This window comes from Monomorium pharaonis, chromosome 4, assembly GCF_013373865.1.
Source record: "Monomorium pharaonis isolate MP-MQ-018 chromosome 4, ASM1337386v2, whole genome shotgun sequence".
Lineage (NCBI taxonomy): Eukaryota > Metazoa > Arthropoda > Insecta > Hymenoptera > Formicidae > Monomorium > Monomorium pharaonis.
The window spans coordinates 13,905,203-13,932,725 of NC_050470.1; the positions used below are offsets into that span (position 1 = coordinate 13,905,203).

The following is a 27,523-nucleotide window of genomic DNA, read 5'->3' on the forward strand; positions in this document are numbered from 1 at the left end:
TTTATATTAATATTAATTCATTTTTGCAGTGCCTTTGCTGTGAGGAAGAGGTGCATATAGCACTTCCAAAAAGTTTCCCGGCTATAGGATATATATATATCCATAGCCGGCAGGCGGTGCGCACGGCTCATCGCCATCCAACAACTTTTCCCGCATTAGACCCGGCTGCATACATCGATTTGCCTGCAATCATTGTAAGTACCATTTTTTATATTTCAACGTATATATTGCGTATTTTTAATAAATAATTAAATAATATACTTTGTGCTTGTTTTAGTGCATGTGTTCCGGCAACGTAATATTAAGAACCGAGATATCCATTCCGCAGCACGTAAACATTCAACAGCACCGATTGCGGGTGCAGTGCAGCCGCCGGATAGATCGAAAATATCATGACTGGATATGGGGGGATATTGAAGATGACAACGATTACAATTACGAAGATATTTTTGACTTACGATATTTATTCGGAATGGAGGTGGTGGAAAAGCAAAAAAACCCGGAAAACTGGGATTATAATGGTTACGCAAATTACGTTTTAGATCAAATAGAAAATACATTTTTTTTATAGAAATTAAAAAATATATATATTTTTTATAGTTATATAGTACTTTTTATATTTTAGATTTTATATTATTTTAGATATATTTTATGATTATATTTAGATATAATTATATGTAGTATTTAAAAAATGTATTATACAATTTCTTTTTTTAGTTTTATAATTATTTTATACAGTTTATAATTCTATTATTAATATTTTAAATATATATATATAATAGATATATCGCGTATCTTTTTTAATCACCCCTCAATCCTGCATGCTTTCCTCATCACACGACTGTCGATACATTATAATTCTATTATTAATATTTTAAATATATATATATATATATAATAGATATATCGCGTATCTTTTTTTAATCACCCCTCAATCCTGCATGTTTTCTTCATCACACGACCGTCGATACATTCCTTTTCTCCATACACTGCGTTTACACACACTCGCGCACGCACACACGCACGCACACACACCTCTAGCACGCGACCGTCGATATGCGATGTCGCACCGTTGATGTCGATATTCTTTCTCTACACGCTGTGTTCACACATACGCACACATACTCACGCTTTCTCTAGCACGCGACCATCGATACGCTTCTTTCTCTACACGCTGTGTTCACACATACGCGCACATACTCATGCCTTCTCTAGCACGCATACACGTGTAACCGTCTTCTCTGTTACGTATACACATGCGTAAGTGCCTTTTTTAGCACACACACACACACACACACACACACACACACACACACACACACACACACACACACACACACACACACACACACACACACACACACACACACACACACACACACACACACACACACACACACACACACACACACACACACACACACACGTCTTTCTCTATCAAGCGCCTCTCTAGCACACACGACGCGCGCATACGTTTCTTTCTCCGTGCGCTGCATTCACAAACACACGCACACACCTCTATCACGCATGTGCAAACATACAAAGGCGTATTTCCATAGATCGTACACCGCACTCACACACCTATAAATAGGACGTTCGATTCCGATGTGTAATCAGATTCGGAAAACATGAGATTCGTGCGACAACCTTTGACGATTTGCGTAACGAATTACGACGATAAATTACAATCGATGGGAGACGGCGGGGTGAGGCGTAAGCATGGTGCGATGCTGCCGAATACTATACGCGCCATCATTTGCGGTCCGTCGAACTGCGGTAAAACCAACGTTCTGATAAATTTGTTGGAATGTCCACACGGTGTACATTTCGAGAACGTGTACGTGTACTCGAAATCGCTACAACAGCCGAAATATCGATATCTGGAGAATTTGTTGTCGTCGATGGACGAGATCGGTTACTTTACGTTCTCCAATAACAGTGACGTCATTCCACCGAGCGAGGCGCGTCCAAACTCGATTTTCGTCTTCGATGACGTTGCTTGCGATAAGCAGGATGTCGTGAGAGAATATTTTTCAATGGGTAGACACTCGAACGTCGACTGTTTTTATCTCTGTCAGTCGTACGCGAGAATACCTAAACATCTTATACGCGATAACGCCAACCTGCTGATCCTCTTTAAGCAGGACGGTACCAACTTGAAACATGTGTACAACGATCATGTAAACACCGACATGTCGTATGATGACTTTAGTGAATTATGTCGCGATTGTTGGCAGCGTGATTATGGATTTTTGATGATAGACAAGGACAGTGCACTTGCTAACGGGCGATACAGAAGAGGATTTAACGAGTTTGCAATACCGCGAAACAGTTAGTCGTTATTGATACCTTGTCGGGGTGAAACGTGCGATCAACACTCTCTGTTAACATGGCTGAAAACAAAGATATGCGTGAGCGCGAGAAAATCGCGAGAGAAATTGAAAAAACGAGCGAATCGATTCGAAAGAAACATCGTGCTCTAAAAACCGGCAGGATCGAAGAGGATATCGTGACTAAGAGACACTTTGAACCGTTGATCAAACCGCTGCAAAAGATTATTGACAATTCCGGCGTACGCGCGATAAAAGAGGAGCCGATCGGTAACGTTTCGTTCACCCGTAAACGTGAGAAGGAAGAGGGGGAAGAATATGCCAGTAAGAAAAAACGGTCGAACGTCTCGTTCGATATCTCTGCAACACCGCAAAAATCTAATCATTTACAAATTTCAAACGACGTACCAATGATAACCTCTACACCGCGTCCTACAACCGTACAACCGATAGAATCGCTTGAGAATGTTTTCGAAACGACGGATGACTCGCTTGCGACGATTGTTCGAAATCAATTACAGACGTCGCAAGGACGAAAAGCATTGCAAGCTCAATTTGGTCCGCTGAGTCAAAAATATGTCGTGACTGTCCTGAGCGGTAACCGAGAGAGCGATGTAGACATAGACAATATATACGGTGTTCGTCTTGAGAATAATGGAATGATGCTCGGTAATAAACATTTCGATGTGGACAACGAGGATAATATAATTATCGACAATGTACGTTACGCTGGTACACCTGGTCTTTACGAATTGATCTTCAAGAAAATCCCCGCCGATGACATCTACACAGATGATGATTTACAAAAGTACAAAAGCATATTGTTTGCTACAAACGTGCATAGACGCAATTACACCAAGGACAGTCAATTACGAAGCAACAGAGGATACAAGTACAAACACCTGATCGCACCGTTAATGTCGATCGAACCTACGCCGAAAACGAAGAAATCTGGAAAGGGATTACCTCACGCTATGACGTTAAATGATAACGCGATCGATTACGTGCACTGGGACAATCCCAATGAACTGGTAGATCGTCTGCGGTTACTCGAAGCATCGCGTCGAGCCGGTCACAACGCGCACGACAACGAGATTCTGTCCATCATCGAAGAACTTCGCGAAGCGGGTCTTATTATAAATTAATCTGCGTAATCGCGAAACGTGTCAGTCGATTGATCGATGTCACCCATATCGTATCAAGATTAAAAACAATGAGTAATAACGAACGGCGAAAAGACGGTTACGAACGTTTAACGAATAATTTTGAGCGGTTCCTGAATCAACAGCGGACGGTTCAGGAACGGTTGTCGGATAGCTATCGAACGGTGCAGGATCGCTATCAAACGACTCGGGAACGATTGTCGGACGGTTACCGAACGGTTGTAAATCAAGTCAGGAATAGTTACGAACGATTGTCTGATCGATCGGTAAGACCGGAAGACAAAGAACCACTGCTGAAAGACGATAGAAAGCAGTGATAAAAGATAATTCAAACGTGAAACGAACGCGAAAGAACGGGTACAGAACAGAAACCGAACAGAAAAAAACAGTATCAGAACGGAAAAAGAACAGAAACGGAACATAATGGAACAGAAAAAAACAGGAATGGAACGGGTACAGAACGGAAACGGAACAGAAAAAAACAGGAACGGAACGGATACAGAACGGGTACGGAACAGAAAAAAACGGGAACAGAACAGGGAAAGAACAGAAACAAAACAGAAAAAACAGGAAAAGAACGGAAACGGAACAGAAAAAAACAGGAACGGAACGGATACAGAACGGGTACGGAACAGAAAAAAACGGGAACAGAACAGGGAAAGAACAGAAACAGAACAGAAAAAACAGGAAAAGAACAGAAACGGAACAGAAACGGAACAGAAAAAAACAGGAACAGAACAGACAAAGAATGGAAACGGAATAGAAAAAACAGGAACGATCGGTATGCGATCCATGAAACCACCGAAATCCAATATTAGTTCCGAAAGGCGACGACTCGTCGAGGAACTGCATGCTCCGGCGAGAAGAAGTTTTCAACAAAGACACGTCATAGTTCGAGGCTACGACGATCTATGGCAGGCTGATATCGTCGAGATGATTCCGTACTCACGTTTCAACAAAGGCTATCACTACATACTCACCGTCATCGATGTGTTGAGCAAGCACGCGTGGGCCGTTCCGCTCAAGAGCAAGGGTGGAAGCGATACAGCTGATGCTATCGTCGAGATAATTCGAGAGAGCGCAAGATGCCCGAAAAATTTACAGACTGATAAGGGAAAAGAGTTTTACAATGCCGATGTGCAGAAAATATTGAAAAAACATGATATCAATCATTATTCAACGTACTCGGTAATGAAGGCATCGGTCGTCGAACGGTTTAACCGTACGCTGAAAAACGACATGTGGAAGAAGTTTACACTCAACGGCAATTACAAGTGGATTGACCTGTTACCGGATCTCGTGTCAAATTACAACTCTCGGAAACACCGAACTATCGGTATGCGACCCGTCGACGTAACCCCTGCTGTGGCTGAAAGACTCTTGAATACGGTGTACAGTTCGATAAAGATTGCTGGTCGAGCGAAATTTAAAGTTGGTGATTCTGTACGCGTGAGCAAATTTAAGACAGTCTTTGAAAAGGGTTACACACCGAATTGGACAACCGAGGTGTTTAAAATTATTAAAGTACAGCATACCAATCCCGTAACTTATTTACTAGAGGATTATCGCGGAACATCTATAGTTGGAGCGTTCTACGAGCACGAGTTGCATCGTGCGACTCACCCGGACGTGTATCTCGTGGAGAAAGTATTGCGCAGGAAGGGTGACAAGGTTTACGTCAAGTGGTTGGGATTCGATGGATCACATAATTCGTGGATTCACAAAGACAATGTCATATAAGAATATTTTCTTTATTATAATCATATAAAAGTGTAATGTAAATTTATAAAAATAAAAATACAGTTTTTTTTAATAATAAGTATATACGAGACTTCTTTATTACCTATCCATCCATTGATCATCCTTAATACATTTTCTTATTAATACGTATTATAAAATGTATAATGTAAAACTATAAAATGTAACCAACTTTAATTATTCTTAGTATTAATTTTTTTAATAGAAAATTAACATAAAAAATGCGTACTATAAAATACAAATTACAATAGTATAAAAAAAAGTTCATAAAAAATACATAAAATGTAATATATGTGTATAATATAAAATACATGAAGCGCTAAATGTAAAATTATAAAATAAGTGTAAAATGTAAAAAATAATAAATATAAACTATAAAATATATGAAACGCTAGATGTAAAATTAATAAATATATGTAAAATATAAAATACATGGTAAATTAAAAGTACATCATGCGCAAAAGATAAAATATATACAACTATATATTATAAGGGTATCCGATAATGTCCCCACGGTAACGTTTCGATTGAATCGGGTACGAGATATCTCTTGTCGTCGTACGGACTTAGAGCAATTTTCGTTTCGGCTACCGTGTATACTTCGTGTAACTTGGATCGTATACACGACTGGCAACGCGTCATCTCGATCTCATCTCTCAAACAGCGGGTGTAATCTTCGAACGTTATGGCTCGCGCTATTACGTTATTCTTTACACCTTTTGCTTTTTTGGTGTCTTTTTTCCCGTCCACCTTCAACGCGTACATTTTTGCTCTAAGTCCGACAAACTCGGTCATTATCGCACCATTGTTTTCGTCTTTCATTAGACCCGGTATTTTTTTATTTTTAAGAGGCATACCGTACACGTTGTCGACCGGATAATCGCTCGTGTCGAACCTAGCGATATCACGTTTCATCGTCTCATAAACATCATCGCACTCGACATGGTATACGAGACTGTCGGTGTCAGTATACATGACTTTACATTTGTCGCGATAAAGAGGTAGCATGTACTCGTGATGAAATTCGTACAGACACGTCTTAGAAATATCTAAAATGCACATGCCTACGTAAATCGGTTTATTGAATTTTATCTTGAGTTTTTTTAGTTCAACGGCAATAAGATTCTCTGAAAAAATGCTACGACTATGAAAATTCGGTTTCGCGATCATTGCCTCTACACCATACCGACCTTTCCATTTCGTCAATAATTTAACGTCAACGTGATTACGCACATTCTCCATGGTTTTCCCGAATACCGCGTTATTCATTAATTTATACAAGTTTTTTTCAAAATCATTTTTGGCGCGAGTTCGGAATTGCGTGTTTAATTCTATGTATTTACATAGCCATGGAGATTGCGCGAATTTTAATACGCGGTGTATCTTTGCGATACAAAGACCGTGACGCGTACACTGCTGTAAGTTTCGGTAATGTATGATGTAACGCTTTTTATCGTAGAGCGTGGCGAGAAGTTTACATTCTCGCTTGCCGGGCGGTTTATCGCGCGTCGGGCAGAAAGGTAGGTCAGTGTGCCGATCGTGAAGGTCTCGAGGATACTCGAGATCGACCTCGAGAATGTATCCCGTGGGTGAATCCGGAGCGATAGCGTTCACGTCGAAATTTGAAACGTCTTCGACCCATTGAAATTCAGTGTAGGGTAACGGCTGACACATCGCCCAGCCGTACAAATTATTAATGTCAAAGTACATAAGGTACGACGATGGTTTCGATGGGTCGTACGTCTGCATATGTTTGTTGTTAGCCTGTGCGTATCTGCCTGAACATTGACTCAGACCACCGCGTATACCGCGTTCGATAAACATTATCATGTCTATGTCCGTAAGCAATTCAAAAGTAATATCGGTATATTTTAACATAGCGTCCCACGTGTATCCGGGGAGAGTGTAATAATGCGCGGGATTGAGACCGTAACTTTCTAAACATTTATCGCGGAAATTTTCAAAAATGTCAGCTAACAACAAGACATCCGTTTTCAGATATAGATCGCTATATTCACCCAACGTTCGAATTGAGAACCGATGCCAGACGTTGACGGCGTGTGCGTAATCGCTCTCGGATACTGTATTGGAGGTCAGAGAACTATAAAAGGATTCGAGTGGTGGTAAACATGTGTCTTCCAATTTTTCGACGCGGTCAATGTACTCGTATGGAAATACGCCTTTCCGTGTCAATAAATCAAATTCTGCGTCGGATAAGTGTAAAAATTCGGAACGTACAATTTTTAAATTTTCTTTATCCAGAAATGATGCTAATTTCTCAAGACTAGCATTTAAAAATTTATATGAATCTATAAATCTTAACTTTATGTGATTATGTGCGTCTAATTTATCGGCGGTACTTATGACATGCTTTGTAAAAGAAATATACTTTTCTTTCGTGATGGGTAATAAATCAATTTTTCCTTTGAACGCTGTGGCTATTTCCTTGATAATAAAATGAGAATCGTATCCGGATAAATTATGGAAGACTACCGGTATGTATAGCACATTTTGATAATAGAGGTTGCAAAGCGAATGCGCGGGACCGCGGTAACGACCGGTCAGATGGCAATGATCGCGCACCCGCTTATCATCCGGCGCAAACGGTTTTTCGCAAATATGGCAATGTGTCGCGCTACGGTATGCCTCTAATTGTTCTTTCGATAACATCCCCATGGGGACATTGGCGCATAAACGAATCTTAACGTTATGTGCTAAATCTTCAAGTTGCTTAGCGAACCACAACACGCAATCGGGATCGCGACGAAACCGATACACGGATAACGTATCGTCGTACGAACATCGCACATAATACGCTATGCTATATACCTCGTGTTGTTGGTAGGCGTATGTCGTCGACTCCGTGTCAGGTTGCATCTTCCGCAGCACACATTCGAGATCGGCGTATACGACGAAGGGCACTCGTTCCTTGTTGTGTATGTTACGGAAGCTCAGCCACTTATCTTTTTCATCTGGTAGTTCGACAGCACAGTCATTCAACTTTTGGCAGTCCACATTGTGCGATTGTAACTTTTCATCGGAACTGAAGTAATGTAGGCATCTGCAAATAACAAAGGAAAAAAATATTTTTTTTTACTGTTATTTGAAACAATTTATAAACACATTCATTAAGAATTATTACTCACCGATCGCAAATGTATTTCTTGCATACATGTTTGCTCAATTGCGATCCCACCAGGCGGGACAGATTTTTGATCCATGTGAAGTGACCCACGTTGTTATCCCCCGGATCTTGCACGTACAAAAGATTGACATGCTTCTCCCTCTTGTTATCCGTGAGCCGTAGTGGAAAAATTTTATCCTCTTCGATCCCGTACACGTTGACCGACACATCGTTGAGTCTCTCAAATTTCCCAATGTCTTTTAATATAACGGGAAACTTGATGTCGTCGAACTTTAAGACTGTCGTATAATGAGGGTACAATGACATTCTATCACTATGTTTCTTTGTAGGATATAGAGCGGCGATCACTGACCATGCAAAGCACGCATTGTCCTTCGATTTAATGTTCACAACTGCTTTTTTCAACATTATTTCTCGCGGCAATGTTACGTAACATCCCGCGTGTAGAGGATTATATTTGTTCACGTTTACAGTTAAATTGAGAATTCGTGAAAGCGCCCACCCGCTATCGCGTTCTTGAAACTCTTCAAGTGACGCTAACGTGGGCTCGATGACACACCGCTCGTACCATTGGTCTAAATCCAACGTTTGAAAGAGTTCACAATTTTTTGTGGTGATACTCTTATTAGCGCTTTTTTCACCAGTCACAAATACACCGTTGAACGCGGTGTTTACTTTTACACAGTTGTGTTTTTGTAGAGCGCCCCGCACACGCTCGAGCACTATACCCCCGGCGTCTTCGAGAAATTGTCGCGGCTCGATATAGTTAGTATTGATAACCGCACCGGTCAGCACGCGATTCTCAAACGCGGTATCTATCTCGCGCCACACGAGTCTTTCCGCGTTATCACTCGCGTAATCACCGCCGACGTGCACGAAACATCTTTGTAATCTTGTCTTTTCACCCTCGAGTCGCGCGATTCTCGCCACCAACGATTGTTTATATCCGACGGCGAGCCGAGGACGCTTGACGCGGCTATGTTCCTCGAGCCGTTGTACACACTCATCACATCGCTGCAACCACGTAAAACACTCGCCCAAAGTAACGACTCTGTTCGCTTGCTCCAAGAGCTCGCGTTCCTCTAAATCGAATTGTTCCATGTTTTAGCGTCTTTTCGCACTTTTTAAATCACGTTACATTCTTCAACGGAGCACTTGCACGTGACACGTCTACATGATTTGCAGCGTCGCACCGAATCTTGCACTTCATAGTGCATTTTTTTGCATTCTTTTTCATGCAGAATGTAAACAGAGGTTCTCATCATGATCCCAAAATGATCATTATTCTCATTGTCTTTATAAGCATAACGATTGCATGCATTAAAAAAATCATCATACGTGCGCAGCATATTTGTTATTTTAGGATTTTTTAAGAACACTTTAACCATATTATTTATCAACAATTTGATACACCTTCCAATACCAGCAGGAATTTTAATGTACATAGTATCGTATTCACGTAGCATCTTTTTAGCGATTTCATCATTCGGACACTGATTCAATGCCATGGTATATATTTCCTGTCTCACGTGATAAGGCCAGGGATAAATAGATTCATTCTTTATATACACTCTATGTATCGCAACGCGTTCAAGCGTTCCACGTATACCAAGTTCTCGATCGCGTATAAATTGCACTGGTGATATTCGTTTATTGTTAAGAACATATTTGATATCTTCAATGTCCTCCTGATCCATGTTGTACGGTTATGTATTTAAAGTCTTTACAAGCCGCACACTGGGCACATGTTGCGCGGAATTATCACGTACATGGATTGACGGCAATTCGAGCAAGCCCTATGATCCAAATTTTCTAGCCGATCCGTTTGATGCTCCCTAACAGCACTCATGCCTTTTCTAATGTCCCACATGTCAATCATACACTCGGCACAGAGAGCTAGAGCACCACCCGTAGAATAAAAGAAAAATAATGCGCAATGTTCGGAACGCTCGTTCAAGTTAAGAAAATCTTCGTGTGAAACACATTTTTCCACGCGATCGACAACATCAATGGAATAGCTCGTAGAATCACTAGCATCGGATACTAAGCTGTCTTCATCATCCTCGTAGAAATTTTCGAAATCATCAATCACTATCATATCTTCATCGTTGGAGTTTTCGTAATCACTGCCTGCAATATCAATATCTTCTTTATCGTCCGCGATATTCACAATTTCTATATCGTCCGCGATATTCACAATTTCTATATCGTCCGCGATATTCACAATTTCTATATCGTCCGCGATATCCACAATTTCTGTATCGTCCGCGATATCTATAATTTCTGTATCGTCCGCGATATCTATAATTTCCACTTTATTTAACTGATTAGCCATTCTTCAAGTTATAAATTTCACGATACTTAGAAATTAATTCACAAGACTTTGATTCGTTCAGGTTGAAGACTTCACGCTTACTGTGGCACCGTGCTCTTCCAGACCAATTATATTTCACCCTTAGCCCTTTGTCTCATACATTTGTTTATAGTTATGCATAAATAGCCGCTTAGAGCTGTCGGGTGATAAATGTCGATCAAATGTTTAAATACTTTAGCTACCGGTGCTCACTGCCGATTCATTATCTAGAAATTTAAGCTGCCGACGGTTCGGCGCTCCGTGAGATAAAAAATTTGTTTATAACAAGCAGCTACCGGATATGGTTAACGTTATTTGTTTTTTTAGCTTCCAAGAGCTACCAAATAAATTTATCAGCTGCCGACGATTCGGCGCTCCGTGCAATAAATATTCTTAGAAATTTTTAATTGTTTATATCAGGTTGCAACTCGCATATTATTTTACTTAAAAATGTTTATACTGATAAGTGACAGAAAAACCCATAGATAAAAATTGTTTATACCTACCCTTAGCCGCAGGGTCTAATTGTTTATATCAGGTTGCAGCTCGCATATAGTTTTACTTAGAAAGATTTAAGTAATTGTTTATATCAGATTACAACTGAGATTACATAAATGCTCATACCGATAAACGGTTATCGACTGGTATTTGTTTATATCAGGTTACAACTAGCATGTTGTTTACATAAAAGTTTGTACTGATAAGCGGCTGGGATTTGTTTATATCAGGTTACAACTGAGTTTATATAAAAATGTTTATATCAGGTTACAACTGAGTTTATATAAAAATGTTTACACTGATAAGCCCCCCCCCTCCCCCCGCAACGTCATACCCCCCGCGACGTCATACCCCCCCGTGACGTCATACCCCCCGCGACGTCATACCCCCCCGTGACGTCATACCCCCCGTGACGTCATACCCCCCCCCCCCGTGACGTCATACCCCCCCCCCGCCCCTCACCCCCCCCTGAGATCCCATGGGTCAGAACCACCCTTCTATTCCTACTAGAAGCTCATATTAATATTACATAATAAAATTGCTATTAGATTTTTGATTATAATTTTAGTTTTTGAGATATTTCAACTGAAAGTGAATTTGACAGCTAAATTCCAGATAAAGCTTATTAGTAGCGGCCATGACATTTGCGCAGTGAAGTTTGCGTCATGCGGCAAGATTTTTTATGTACTTGTGTTACACGACTTTTTCTCGACAAACTAGATGGAAAATGTTAATACCAGCAAAATTTTCTAGACAATACAATTTCAATTTCCGCAGGTTAGTAACACTGTCGAAATAGTAAATCCGAGTGTGCGGAGTCGCTTTGACGTATGTGTCCGTAAGTGTCAAATAATAAATACTGACAAGGGAAGTATCACAAGTGTCCGACGCCAATTTGATTTTCCTTGAAATATGTTGTCAAACACACAAATCTAAGAGACACGTATTTTTTTTTATGAGCGGAGTTTTATATTTAGAGGGTGAAACACCCCTTTGGAAAAAAAAAACAATTTTTTTTTTCGGAGCAAATATCATCGAAAGTATAAAAGATAAAAAAAAATTTTTTAATAAAAGTTGTACGGTTTCAAGAGTACTTTAAATTTGTAAAGAAAAAAAATTTTTAAAAATTTTTTTGTTTAACAAAAACATCCCCCACTATTATTTTTTTTAAATAACAAAAATTTTTTTGTTATATTAAAGGATTTTTTTTTTCTAAATTCAACCATGTATATTAAAGTTATGTTACGAAATATCATTTTTAAGAATTAATTATAAAGATTTCCGTATATAAGCTATCCGTGCTCATGTACGCAAATAATTATCGTCTAAACAAGATTATACATAATTTTGATAAGATATATAATAGAAATCTATATAATTGATTTTAGCATCACAAATTATAAATAATAATATTTAAGAATTATAATGGTTTTTATTACTTCTCTTTAAAATTAGTAAATTTTTTAATTTTACTAATTTCTGTACATTATTTCTTTATAATATTTTGTGATTATTTTCTTAAAGCTATTTTTGGTCTTATGCTTTTATATTTTGTTTATTTACCTAATAAGATTGTGATTTACATTATCACAATCATTTCTAAAGATTTATTAATAAAATAATTTTTAAATATTTATACAATAAATTTATACATTTTGTATTGTATCATTTACTCATTATACTCATTGCAATAATGATACTCAACGAAGAAATGTTTTAAACATAATGATTTTTTGCACCATGAACATTTTACTATAGCTACATTATTGCAACCTTCGATATCACATGTTGTTGAAGTATCATCCAAACTAAATTTTACTGGATTTTCAAATTCCTGTGGTCTTTCGTTTGTATAACCACTTTTAAATCACGAATATTTAAATAAGTTATGATATCGCGGGGATGACAATTGATTATGTATCAAAGATTACAACTTTATTATATTATTTCGTTCATGCAAATTTATATCACATTCCAATAATAAAACTATATCTGAAAATCTTTTAGCAAAATTTTTCCAAATTCTAAATTCGTAAACATCTAATGGTTGTATTTTTCCTGTAGTACCTTTCGGTATAATCATAGTAATAATATGTTTATCTAAAGGTGTTAAATCCGAAATGATATTGAGACAATGTCCGGTCCATGAATCGATAAGAAGAACGCTATTAGAACCAATGTTTGGAAAATAAGTTTCTTCTAACTACATTTTAAAATGATCTGTAACAAATATAAATTAATTTAATAACTTTCTTATGATTGTTATTAGATTGTTAAATTAAATATAAAATTTCATAAAGATGATAATTGATTATGTATCAGAGATTAATTTTATTATATAATTTTATGTAATTGTTTATCTAAATTTATATTTCTTTTAAATTATTAATATTTAAAAATCTAAAATCTTATAAAAGGAAATTTATATTACCTGATGTCATTTTACCAGATTTCGATGCTTTTATAATAACATTTGTTGGTTTAAATAAAGTTTCTTGTACTCTTGGTCCAAATTCGCCGTTAGCTTCTTTCAAAATAATAAATAAAGGTGACAGCAAATTACCATTACATGATATTATTGGTTGTATCGTGTATGAATGGATTGTTGATGACACAGATTGTACGATACGCTCTACTTTTTTTATTTCTTTAGGAGATCATGATCTTCCAGAATGCATTTCTAATTGAAAACCACTTTGATCAAAATTATAAACATTTTCTGCTCCAAACTGTTCAATAAGTGGTTTTACTGTTTTTAAAAAATTATTTGCTGAATTTTGTAAATCAATAGAATCTTCCACTGTTCTTTTAGTTACAAACTTTGTAACTTTTCTTGAAACAATTCGGTGGGATTTCTTGAATCTTGATATCCAGCTGTGAGATGCTTTAAATATAGGAATTACATTTCCTATTTCTTCTTGAGCTTGTAAAGCCCATCTTTTTAAATCGATATCATGAACCATAAATCCTGATTCAATAGCTGCAGTAAATTTATTGTGTGTAAATTTGGAGATATAAGATAATTTTTCCAAACGATTTCTATCCAGTTGATTGTAGTTGTTCTTCCCATCGTCTTAACTGACGTTCAGATGAAACTCTTTTAAAATTACTTTATACTGATTTTAGAGAACGATGCCTTTTTCTGTGGTTAATTTCTTTATTATCGTCCAAATTTCGCCAATATTCAACAGCTCGTCTTTTATAAGTACTGTCAAAATTTACCTCACTGTTTGAACACTGTAGATGAGAATTTAAATTATCTTCACTCCATGCTTCTTCGTCATCTTCAATTATTTCGAAACTGTGTAATTTATAAGGTTCTTGATAATCGAGATAGGTTTCTTCCATCACTTCCAATCCATTATAGTGAAAAATGCTATCTAGCAATAATTTTTGTATGTTTTCTTTTAATTGTATTTCTGCTTCAGTTACAGGCGTTTCTGTTAGATATATTGAACTTATATGCCAATAAAAGTCTAACAACATTAAGCGGATTGAAAATCATTTGTAAAGATGTTAAACTTTGCTTTGTATTATAATTTAAAATTAATTTAACAAATTGCACACATATGATTATTACAAAACGATTGCACTGATTGAACGTAAGACTGCTACATGACTATATTTATACTGTCAATTTATACTTATTTGAGTGTACATGTAAGCCTAATAAGAGATAAAGATTAATTATATTTGATGAAAACATTTTCATTGAAACATGTAATTCGTCACGTTCTTGATTTGAGGGATACGTGACTTTTAGTTTATTATATATACAGGGTGTAATGTAATCGGAAGCCATCCCGTAATGGAAAGATAGATGGGATCGAGATGAACATAAAAGTCCAATATTGTCTTGGGTTAGGTCTATCAATAATCGAGATATAAATTTTTCAAATTGTACGAATGAGAGCGCGCCGTGTGAAGAGCCGAGACGCTCGAGCTGTAGCGCGGCCCACTGTGTCGAGCATTGGCTGCCGGCGGCGGGGGGAAGAAGGAGAAGCGGTGCCGCTGCCTGTGCTTCGCCGCCCTCGCGTCTCACTGCACCGCGCCAATACTCGTGGCAATGGCAGCTATGCACATTCGCGATTACTTGACAAATTAGGACAGTTAGCAAAGATATGACAAATTAAAACCGTAATAAACTGCTGTGATTAGGAAAGTCGAAAGAGCGAAAGCGATAGATACTTATGGAATCTACAAATAATCTAATTTCTATCGTAATTGTGAATAAGTAAATTAATAAAAGTTTTTCGTACATTCACGAAAGATTCTTTCTTTTTCTTAAATATCTTGTATCATGCCTGATCTAACGATTTCGTGATTAAATTATACGATACGATCGTAATTATACTTGGAGATGTTAATGTCACCAGTATGGTTAACAACAAAGCGTTTTCTTTCGTTATTATACAATAGAGAACTTAAGTTTACGAAATATTCCAACAGAACTATTAAACACGATGTCTCCGTAGATATTTTGTCATATTCCAACGAGAAAATATACTTTCCTAACAGGAAACGAGAGAACGATAGACAATGATATCACTTCTTGAAATTCTTTTTTTTTCAGACAAGTGGATTACGAAAGAGAAACCAATTAGATTTTTGTATTTTTCTTGATATCTATTCTGAATCAATCAGTAAAAATCTGTTGTAATTAATAATGTAATTAAAGATAAAAGAAATTCCGAGTTCCCTATCGTTATGAAAGAAAAACTCTTCGTTATATTAATAACATTTGATATTGAACATCTCTAAGCATAATTATCGTAGAAGGCATAATCTATTGTGAAATCGTTACATCAAGAGATATTTTTCTATCGTGTTATGAACAATGAGTGTAACATATTATATGGATATATCGCGCATTTTATAATTTTCTAATTAAATATTTACAAAATGAGAATGTATGAAGAATCAATCGTAGATATTAATTGTGATAAACCTTTGTTAATTTAACATTCCATGGAAAAAAAACAATAAGAAACGATGAGAGAATTTGATGCGGCAAATATTATAATACACTTATAAAAGAAAATTATTACTTTAAGAATCAATTGTAAATTTATGTTAATTTTTTATTAATGTTTTCATCAAGGATTTAACAGTACGACACAATTCGATAAGAAACAAAGTTAGAATTGTATGATACTGTAAATAAGATATTTAAGAAAAAGAAAGAATCTTTCGTGAATGTACGAAAAACTTTTATTAATTTACTTATTCACAATTACGATAGAAATTAGATTATTTGTAGATTCCATAAGTATCTATCGCTTTCGCTCTTTCGACTTTCCTAATCACAGCAGTTTATTACGGTTTTAATTTGTCATATCTTTGCTAACTGTCCTAATTTGTCAAGTAATCGCGAATGTGCATAGCTGCCATTGCCACGAGTATTGGCGCGGTGCAGTGAGACGCGAGGGCGGCGAAGCACAGGCAGCGGCACCGCTTCTCTTTCTTCCCCCCGCCGCCGGCAGCCAATGCTCGACACAGTGGGCCGCGCTACAGCTCGAGCGTCTCGGCTCTTCACACGGCGCGCTCTCATTCGTACAATTTGAAAAATTTATATCTCGATTATTGATAGACCTAACCCAAGACAATATTGGATTTTTATGTTCATCTCGATCCCGTCTATCTTTCCATTACGGGATGGCTTCCGATTACATTACACCCTGTATATATATAGCAATCATTTTTGTACGTTTTCTTTTATATATATAATGAACTAGTCACGTATCCCTCATATCAAGAACGTGATGAATTACATGTTTTCAATTTATATGTTTTCATCAAATATAATTAATCTTTATCTCTTATTAGATTTACATTCAAGATAAGTATATTCAAGATAAGTATAAATCATATGTTTTCAATTAAAATGTGTGTGCAATTTGTTAAATTGTTTTTAAATTATAATACAAAGCGCATATGAGCACGGATAGCTTATATACGGAAATCTTTATAATTAATTCTCAAAAATGATATTTCGTAACATAACTGTAATATACATGGTTGAATTTAGAAAAAAGCAATCCTTTAATATAGCAAAAAAATTTTTTTTAATTTAAAAAAAATAATGGTGGGGGTGTTTTTGTTAAACAAAAAAATTAAAAACATTTTTTTTCTTTACCAATTCAAAGTACTCTTGAAATCGTACAACTTTTATTTAAAAAATGTTTTTTTATCTTTTATACTTCTAATGATATTTGCTTCGAAAGAAAAAAATTGTTTTTTTTTCAAAGGGGTGTTCACCCTCTAAACATAAAACTCCGCTCATAAAAAAAATACGTGTCTCTTAAATTTGTGTGTTTGACAACATATTTCAAGGGAAATCAAATTGGCGTCGGACACTTGTGATACTTCCCTTGTGAGTAAGTAAATTATGACATTTATTTGAAATAAATGTTAAAATATTACGCAATTAAAAATAAAATACACAGAGATGAACAAGATAAAATGTTTAATATATTTATATGTAAGAGAATAAATTATTATATAATATATTAATATATTAAACTATACTAAATTATATTTATATTATATTAAATTAATTACTAATAAAATAATTTTCAATTTTTTTTATGTGCCTTGACAGTCAAGGTTTATAATTGAAATCTGGTTCTTCGTATTAAAATCATTGTCAGCCGAGAAACAAAATCTGTACCAAATAAAATAGAAGCATGAAGAAGTATAAATGTCATACGAATTATTTTCGTGCGGTAGTTTAATTTCGTAAGTTTTAAAATAAATATCTAAACCTAAAGTAGCATATTTGGAATATATTCGTAAAAATTGATTTGGGATGAGTTGAGGACAAAGTTTTGTTACGAATGAGTGCTATTAAGTGCGCATCCGAATCACTTGAAATTAATCTTATTTCTGGACATGTTAATTACAAATATATATCAAACAAATATATATAATAACAAATATATATCAGACTTTAATAATTAAAATAAGAGAAAAACAAGTAATACAAAAATAATATCATTATTGAGTCCATTAATATATAATTATTATATAATTAATATAATTATTATATATTTATATAATTATATTTTAAATTATATATTTTTACATATTTTTTTACAGATTAAACTTCATAAAAGTTTATCACTTTATTGTGACAAACATTCGAGAAAATAAATAATGAAGGGAAATAATAAATTAGACTTACCTTGAAAAATATAGAGATGAGACAATTCACAATTTTTAAAAAAAATATCCATTTCTTCCATATATAAGATTATTTCCGAGAGTTTAAGCCACACACGTTCACACGCGCGCGAAACGGTGAATCGTCGTGCCCCAATCAGCAAGCAATATTTTTTAAATGTTTTTCAAATATTTTTAATTATTTTTACATTATTAATGTTTATTGTACAAATAATATTTATTTAATATTTATTTAATATTTATTTTACACAAATTATTTATTTTGAACAACGATTTAAAAAATATATTTATGAAATGTTTATTTAACGTTTATTTAATATTTAAAAATAATTAATTTTTTATTAAAAATAATAGTTTAAAAAAATGATTTACGCAATATTTATTTAATGTTTATTTAATATTTATTTTATATTAAAAAAAATATCTAAAATGAAACTTAAAAAAAAATTTATTTAATATTAATTTAATATTTATATTTCAATTATTAATTATTTAAAATAGTTTAAAATAATTTAGGACAAATATTTATATAATATTTAATTAATATTTATTTAATATATTGACTTTACATTTTAATAAATCGTTTAAAATAATATTTACATAACATTATTTATTTAATGTTTATGTAATATTTATTTCATCTTTAAAATAATATTTAAAGTAATACTTTAAAAATATTTTTTAAATATTAATATAATATTTATGTTACAATGATTAATTATTTGAAATAATAATTTAAGACAAATATTTATATAATGTTTAATTTATATTTATTTAATATTAATTTAACAATTTAATAAATTGTTTAAAATAATATTTATATAACATTTATTAAATGTTTATGTTATATATTTACTTTATCTTTAAAAAAATATTAAAAATAATATTTTATATTTATTTATCTGATTTGATTTAATATTTAAGTTACAATAATTATAATAATTTAAGACAAATATTTATATAATATTTAATTAATGTTTATTGATTATTAATGAATATTTTAATAAATTGTTTAAAATAATATTTACGTAACATTTATATAATGTTTACGTAATAATTATTTTGCATTTAAAAAGTTGTTTAGAATAATATTTAAAAAAATATTTAAATTATGGTTGGGAAGTTTCACTAATTATGTAGCGTAAATCAAGTGTAAAGAGGAAGTGAATCTATGTAAAGAAAAAGTCACAAAAGCGTATAAATAAAACCTCTGAGGCACAGATTGAAACATCGGAACATAAAGAAAGTGGAGATTAAGATAACATTGCACTTATTGAAACAATATGGCATATTAACAATACTCAAAAATTATAAGAAATGACATTTATTTTTTATCTTTTTACGAACAGAGCAAAAATAGATCTTTTCATATTTCACATACTATTTCGCATATGTAAAAATCAGTAAAAAATTGTAATATTTTATATTTATTTATAAAAATATAAGTTAACTATACATGTTTCATCCTTCTGACATCTATTGAAATAATGTATACCAAATATGTATGCGTTAACATAAAGTATTCATGGATCATCACGAAGCATTAGGATGCGTACGATCTTCGAAGTCAAGCAACGTCGGGAGTGGTTGGAACTTGGATGGGTGACTGTTTTTTTAGGCGCAGAAATTAAACATGTTCTAACAGGTACCGTGGCTTGGCTGAAACATGTATACAGGGAGTTCCAGAGCATACTGGTTACTGTTCGTAAAAAGGTAGATGGGATCGAGATGAACATAAAAGTCCAATATTGTTATGAGTTTGGTCTGTTAATAATCAAAATATAAATTTTTTAAATTATGCGAATGAGAGCGCGCCTTGCGCGCCGAAGAAAGGACTCGAGCCGCTCAAGCTATAGCACGACCTACTGTCTCAAGGATTGGCTGCTGGCAGCAGGGGGAAGAAGGAGAAGAGCGCCGTCGCCGCTCCACGTCTCGCAGCACCACGCCTAAGCTCGCGTCGATGGCTGCTACGCACACTCGCGATTACATGACGAGATTATGAATTATTAATAAAAATAGGACAAAAAGTATAGCGGAATAAGCAGGTGAAATCTGCCCCCGCACTAATCAAGCTCAAATTGATATCATTAGTTGGCACCTTTGATGTAAAACTTTCCCAAATATTAGCTACAAAATTGCATTTTTTGGGGAGTTATGGAGGGGAAATAAAAATAAAGAAAGTGGTTTTTTTCGAAAATAGTTGGACCAATTTTAATAAAAAAAAATATATGTTGTAAACATCGTTTAGACAAGTTTAAGAAAATTTTAAGTAATTTTTGTGATAAAAAAACCCAATAAAAAAATTTTTTAATTTTTTATGAATTTTTTGGGGGGTGATAGTTCTGAGATACCACGTTTATATTTTCACAAAAACATCTCTAGATTTTCTTCTTTAACACATTTTTTTCAAATCAATCGGAGTGGTGGAACATGGTTAAAAATAATAATTCACACCGCGCCGTTGTGCCGCGCCGCGCCGGCTGGGCGACCGCGCCGCGGCGCACGGCGATTGTTGTCATGTTGAACTTACATACTAGTTGCAGTGTTGCAATGTTTAGTTGCCAAGAAAAATTATGATATAATAATATAAAATATAATAACACATATAATATTTCCAGGACGTTTGCAGTTAGCCTATAAAACTTATCGTTTCGGCAGTTTATCACGAGGAGATTGCAGTACGTTTTTAAATTCCATATGTTCGGGGTGCTTTTTTAACGTGAGTTCCCTTGCCTCTCACATTATTTATCATCGGGGTGCTTTTTGAAAGTGAGTTCTCTCGCCTCTCACATTATCTTTTTGGCGAGTGGACTCACATTAAAAAAGCACCTCGATGATAGATAATGTGAGAGGCGAGGGGACTCACTTTAAAAAAGCACACCGATGATAAATAATGTGAAAGGCAAGGGGATTCACAATAAAAAAGCACCCCGAACATATGGAATTTAAAAACGTACTGCAATCTCCTCATGATAAACTGCCGAAACAATAAGTTTTATAGGCTAACTGCAGACGTCCTGGAAATATTATATGTGTTATTATATTTTATATTATTATATCATAATTTTTCTTGGCAACTAAACATTGCAACACTGCAACTAGTATATAAGTTTAACATGACAACAATCGCCGTGCGCCGCGGCCCGGTCGCTCAGCCGACGCGGCGCGGCACGGCGGCGCGGTGTGAATTATTATTTTTAACCATGTTCCACCACTCCGATTGATTTGAAAAAAATATGTGTTAAAGAAGAAAATCTAGAGATGTTTTTGTGAAAATATAAACGTGGTATCTCAGAACTATCACCCCCCAAAAAATTCATAAAAAATTCAAAAATCTTTTTATTGAGTTTTTTTATCACAAAAATTACTTAAAATTTTCTTAAACTTGTCTAAACAATGTTTATAATATATATATTTTTTTTTTATTAAAATCGGTCCAACCATTTTCGAAAAAAACCACTTTCTTTATTTTTCTTTTCTTTTCCATAACTCTCCCAAAAATGCAATTTTATTGTAGCTAATATTTAAGGAAGTTTTATATCTCAAGGGTGCCAACTAATGATATGAATTTGAGCTCGATTAGTGCGGGGACAGATTTCACCTGCTTATTCCGCTATGTCCTTTAAATCGTAATAAACTTCTGTAAATAAGAAAGTTGAAAGAGAGAAAGCAATGGAAACGTATGAAACCTGCAAATAATATAATATTTGCCGCATCAAATTCTCTCATCGTTTTTTATAAAATATTAAATTAACGAAGATTTATCACGATTGATTCTTTATACATTCTCCTTTCGTAACCATCTTATTAGAAAATTACGAAATGCACAAAATACTATCCCTAATATGCACTTTTTGTAAAATAACACGATAGAAAAATATTCACGTTTGATCTAACGGCTTCAGGATAAATTATTCGATGCGACTTCTACGGTAATTATAGGTAATTAGAGATCAATGTTATGTCAAGTATCGTTAGTATGGTTAACTACAAAGGATTTTCTCTTGTATATGATAGAGAACTTCGAATTTCTTCTATCGTTAATACATTATAAGTCACTAAAAATCTGTCGTAATTAATAATGCAATTAAAGGTAGAAGAAACTATAAATTTTCTATGGTTATAAAAGAAAATTCTTTGTTGTGTTAAAATACATGATATTGAACATTAATTTTTAAGCATAATTATCGTAGCATCGCGCCTAAGCTGTCGTGAAATCGTTACATCAAGAGGGAATATTTTTCTGTGTTATTACAAAGAGTGTAACATACTATGGATAAGTATTTCGCGTATTTTAATACGACACCTCTCTTTCTCTCTCTCTCTCTCTCTCTCTCTCTCTCGCTCTCTCTCTCTCTCTTTTTCTCTGAAGTACTACGTAGTACACAAATACAATAAATATTAGTACTTTTAACAACATCTTTAGCTTGTACTATTCTACTTTCATTATGTGTAATTTGAATCAAATTTTAACAATTATCATTTCTTTATATTTTTAGTGTTACACACGATCGAAAAAAAAATTATCAAAAATTATCACTAAAACTGCGATAAATAATCAGCACGATACTTTCTTTCTGAGTGTCGTATCGTGTTTAATGTTAAAAGTGTTAAAAAATAGTAATCTTGTTAAAAAAATCAAGAATTAACACTTTTAACATTAAACACGATACGACACTCAGAAAGAAAGTATCGTGCTGATTATTTATCGCAGTTTTAGTGATAATTTTTGATAATTTTTTTGTCGATCGTGTGTAACACTAAAAATATAAAGAAATGATAATTGTTAAAATTTGATTCAAATTACACATAATGAAAGTAGAATAGTACAAACTAAAGATGTTGTTAAAAGTACTAATATTTATTGTATTTGTGTACTACGTAGTACTTCAGAGAAAAAGAGAGAGAGAGAGAGAGAGAGAGAGAAAGAGAGGTGTCGTATTAAAATACGCGAAATACTTATCCATAGTATGTTACACTCTTTGTAATAACACAGAAAAATATTCCCTCTTGATGTAACGATTTCACGACAGCTTAGGCGCGATGCTACAATAATTATGCTTAAAAATTAATGTTCAATATCATGTATTTTAACACAACAAAGAATTTTCTTTTATAACCATAGAAAATTTATAGTTTCTTCTACCTTTAATTGCATTATTAATTACGACAGATTTTTAGTGACTTATAATGTATTAACGATAGAAGAAATTCGAAGTTCTCTATCATATACAAGAGAAAATCCTTTGTAGTTAACCATACTAACGATACTTGACATAACATTGATCTCTAATTACCTATAATTACCGTAGAAGTCGCATCGAATAATTTATCCTGAAGCCGTTAGATCAAACGTGAATATTTTTCTATCGTGTTATTTTACAAAAAGTGCATATTAGGGATAGTATTTCGTGCATTTCGTAATTTTCTAATAAGATGGTTACGAAAGGAGAATGTATAAAGAATCAATCGTGATAAATCTTCGTTAATTTAATATTTTATAAAAAACGATGAGAGAATTTGATGCGGCAAATATTATATTATTTGCAGGTTTCATACGTTTCCATTGCTTTCTCTCTTTCAACTTTCTTATTTACAGAAGTTTATTACGATTTAAAGGACATAGCGGAATAAGCAGGTGAAATCTGTCTCCGCACTAATCGAGCTCAAATTCATATCATTAGTTGGCACCCTTGAGATGTAAAACTTCCTTAAATATTAGCTACAATAAAATTGCATTTTTGGGAGAGTTATGGAAAAGGGAAGAAAAATAAAGAAAGTGGTTTTTTTCGAAAATGGTTGAACCGATTTTAATAAAAAAAAAATATATATATTATAAACATTGTTTAGACAAGTTTAAGAAAATTTTAAGTAATTTTTGTGATAAAAAAACTCAATAAAAAGATTTTTGAATTTTTTATGAATTTTTTGGGGGGTGATAGTTCTGAGATACCACGTTTATATTTTTACAAAAACATCTCTAGATTTTCTTCTTTAACACATATTTTTTTCAAATCAATCGGAGTGGTGGAACATGGTTAAAAATAATAATTTACACCGCGCCGCCGTGCCGCGCCGCGTCGGCTGAGCGACCCGGCCGCGGCGCACGGCGATTGTTGTCATGTTAAACTTATATACTAGTTGCAGTGTTGCAATGTTTAGTTGCCAAGAAAAATTATGATATAATAATATAAAATATAATAACACATATAATATTTCCAGGACGTCTGCAGTTAGCCTATAAAACTTATTGTTTCGGCAGTTTATCATGAGGAGATTGCAGTACGTTTTTAAATTCCATATGTTCGGGGTGCTTTTTTATTGTGAATCCCCTTGCCTTTCACATTATTTATCATCGGTGTGCTTTTTTAAAGTGAGTCCCCTCGCCTCTCACATTATCTATCATCGAGGTGCTTTTTTAATGTGAGTCCACTCGCCAAAAAGATAATGTGAGAGGCGAGAGAACTCACTTTCAAAAAGCACCCCGATGATAAATAATGTGAGAGGCAAGGGAACTCACGTTAAAAAAGCACCCCGAACATATGGAATTTAAAAACGTACTGCAATCTCCTCGTGATAAACTGCCGAAACGATAAGTTTTATAGGCTAACTGCAAACGTCCTGGAAATATTATATGTGTTATTATATTTTATATTATTATATCATAATTTTTCTTGGCAACTAAACATTGCAACACTGCAACTAGTATGTAAGTTCAACATGACAACAATCGCCGTGCGCCGCGGCGCGGTCGCCCAGCCGGCGCGGCGCGGCACAACGGCGCGGTGTGAATTATTATTTTTAACCATGTTCCACCACTCCGATTGATTTGAAAAAAATGTGTTAAAGAAGAAAATCTAGAGATGTTTTTGTGAAAATATAAACGTGGTATCTCAGAACTATCACCCCCCAAAAAATTCATAAAAAATTAAAAAATTTTTTTATTGGGTTTTTTTATCACAAAAATTACTTAAAATTTTCTTAAACTTGTCTAAACGATGTTTACAACATATATTTTTTTTTATTAAAATTGGTCCAACCATTTTCGAAAAAAACCACTTTCTTTATTTTTATTTCCCCTCCATAACTCCCCAAAAAATGCAATTTTGTAGCTAATATTTGGGAAAGTTTTACATCTCAAAGGTGCCAACTAATGATATCAATTTGAGCTTGATTAGTGCGGGGGCAGATTTCACCTGCTTATTCCGCTATACTTTTTGTCCTATTTTTATTAATAATTCATAATCTCGTCATGTAATCGCGAGTGTGCGTAGCAGCCATCGACGCGAGCTTAGGCGTGGTGCTGCGAGACGTGGAAGCGGCGACGGCGCTCTTCTCCTTTTTCCCCCTGCTGCCAGCAGCCAATCCTTGAGACAGTAGGCTGTGCTGTGGCTCGAGCGGCTCGAGCCCTTCCTTCGGCGCGCAAGGCGCGCTCTCATTCGCATAATTAAAAAAATTTATATTTCGGTTATTAGCAGACCAAATCCATAACAATATTGGACTTTTATGTTCATCTCGATCCCATCTACCTTTTTACGAACAGTGACCAGTATGCTCTGGGATTCTCTGTATAGTCTTCTCCCCTTTACAGAATTATCGTAGAAATTTATTAGATTGATGAGGTTACGTTGAATTTATAAAATTATTTAATAGTGCAATCAATTTTTTGCTTTTGTTGTAAATATGTTTAGTAAATATTAAAAAAATTATTTACCAAATCTCAAAAAAACATTTTCTTAAATTTTAAAACAAATATTTATTAAATGTTAAAAAAATTGTCTAAACATTTAAAAAAACGTTTTTTTTAATTTAAAAAAGAAAACTTATCTCATTATTTTTAAAGTTTTTAGAAATGTTTTTAAAAATGTTTTTTAAATACTATTAAAAACAATTTTTTAATAGTTTTTAAAAATGTTTTTTAAATACTATTAAAAACAATTTTTCAATATTGTTTTGCTGATTGGGGCGCTACAACAACCTCTTTTTCTTTATTTTTTTATACATAGAAATGATACAATGCAATCGAATCAATATATGAGGGATAGTTATTCTTGTAAGTTCAAAATACACGACAGGCAGGAACACGACATTAACCGATGCTTGATTGCTTCAGTAATGATAGCTCGCGGCGCTATTATGTTTCACATTAGATTCGCGTGTATAAATGGACCAATCAAAGATTCAGTAACTATTACTAAATATAGTAATAATTATTAAACATTTAATTAATAGTCACAACTAAATGTATTTGGTGACTATTAACAATCAATTTTTCCAGTATAGTTGGCCGAACTAAATAGTTTTGTAATAGTTACCAAGTATCTGGTAGAATTAAATTGAATGATCGCATGCGCATTACGTAACAGTCAATCAATATGCCTGATAGCGCTCGTGGTGCGACATGTATTTACTGGCCAGAACTCAATGGCGGGAGCAGCAGTACCGTGCTACCCTCCGTATTGTGAATACGTACAGCGAAAAGAGTGTGGAGAAAAAGAAAGAGAGATCAAGGAGAGGAAGAGAGAGAGAGAGGCCTACACAAGCCATGATCATTTTTAATTTAATGACTGTGGTGCTCGTCGCCAGCGAAAGCGTCGAGCAAAGAATCCAGTATAACAAGGATTTATCTAAGGTAAGACGCTGTTCAGCGATTAATTATTATATATACATGTATTATTATACTCATTAATATTTTATTGTGATTGTTATAAATTTTAATGATTGAAAAAAATGGGAAAAAAAGAAAAAAAAAAAGAAAAAAAATGTAGTCAATCCAAAAAAAAGTTGTTTTGAATAAATAATTTGATTAAATAATACCAAAGGTTAATTAATTGGAATTAAATTATAATATTGTTTAGAATGAGAGATTGTCTGCTAAAGGGTAATGAATTATTTTTAACATTTAAAATAAATAAAGTAAAATAACTGTGTGAGAGCGTTCTAAAGAGGTATTTTTGTCCCTTTTTAACTACTTGTTTATAAACCTTTTACTGGACTGTACAGTAATACAAATTCTATTACAAAAACTTGGCGCCGTTAAACCGAATAATTTGCCAGCTCTCTTTCTTTTTCTTTTGTGCGTGCATCTGAATGT

The 27,523-nt window shown here is 34.1% G+C and overlaps 3 protein-coding genes across 4 annotated transcripts in view; 2 read left to right on the plus strand and 1 right to left on the minus strand.

The window, feature by feature from the left end:
• Positions 1–3,900: 3,900 nt before the first annotated feature.
• LOC118645054 lies at positions 3,901–5,431 on the plus strand. The gene has a single exon (XM_036285372.1). It carries the CDS (start codon positions 3,917–3,919, stop codon positions 5,231–5,233), a length of 1,317 nt encoding a protein of 438 aa, XP_036141265.1. The 5' UTR covers positions 3,901–3,916; the 3' UTR covers positions 5,234–5,431.
• A 306-nt stretch (positions 5,432–5,737) lies between these two features.
• On the minus strand, positions 5,738–10,093 carry LOC118645328. The gene is made up of 5 exons (XM_036286200.1): positions 9,820–10,093; positions 8,398–9,478; positions 7,683–8,312; positions 6,147–7,535; positions 5,738–6,023 (listed from the first exon to the last, which is right to left on the minus strand). The coding sequence occupies exons 1-5, from the start codon at positions 10,091–10,093 to the stop codon at positions 5,738–5,740; spliced, it is 3,660 nt and encodes a 1,219-aa protein (XP_036142093.1).
• Positions 10,094–17,867: 7,774 nt separating this feature from the next.
• The window catches only part of LOC105832409 (fasciclin-1-like), a 365,719-nt gene continuing 356,063 nt past the window's right edge, over positions 17,868–27,523 (plus strand). The window contains exons 1-2 of one of the 2 annotated variants that reach the window (XM_036285356.1): positions 17,868–17,985; positions 26,713–27,061. In XM_036285356.1, coding sequence (XP_036141249.1) covers positions 26,831–27,061 — 231 coding nt within the window. In that variant the 5' untranslated portion in view covers positions 17,868–17,985; positions 26,713–26,830. Of the gene's footprint in view, positions 17,986–26,310; positions 27,062–27,523 lie in introns of those variants that run through there. The other variant, XM_036285355.1, reaches the window with a different exon arrangement.

Excerpts from the sequence above, each read along its gene's own strand:
- LOC118645054 (XM_036285372.1), top strand. The coding sequence starts at position 3,917 with ATGGAACAGAAAAAAACAGGAATGGAACGGGTACAGAACGGAAACGGA.
- LOC118645328 (XM_036286200.1), bottom strand. The coding sequence starts at position 10,093 with ATGGATCAGGAGGACATTGAAGATATCAAATATGTTCTTAACAATAAA. Across the intron at positions 9,479-9,819 it reads GTACATTAAAATTCCTGCTG|AGGAACGCGAGCTCTTGGAG; the intron begins GTATTGGAAGGT and ends AATTCGATTTAG. Across the intron at positions 8,313-8,397 it reads AAGAAATACATTTGCGATCG|ATGCCTACATTACTTCAGTT; the intron begins GTGAGTAATAAT and ends TGTTATTTGCAG.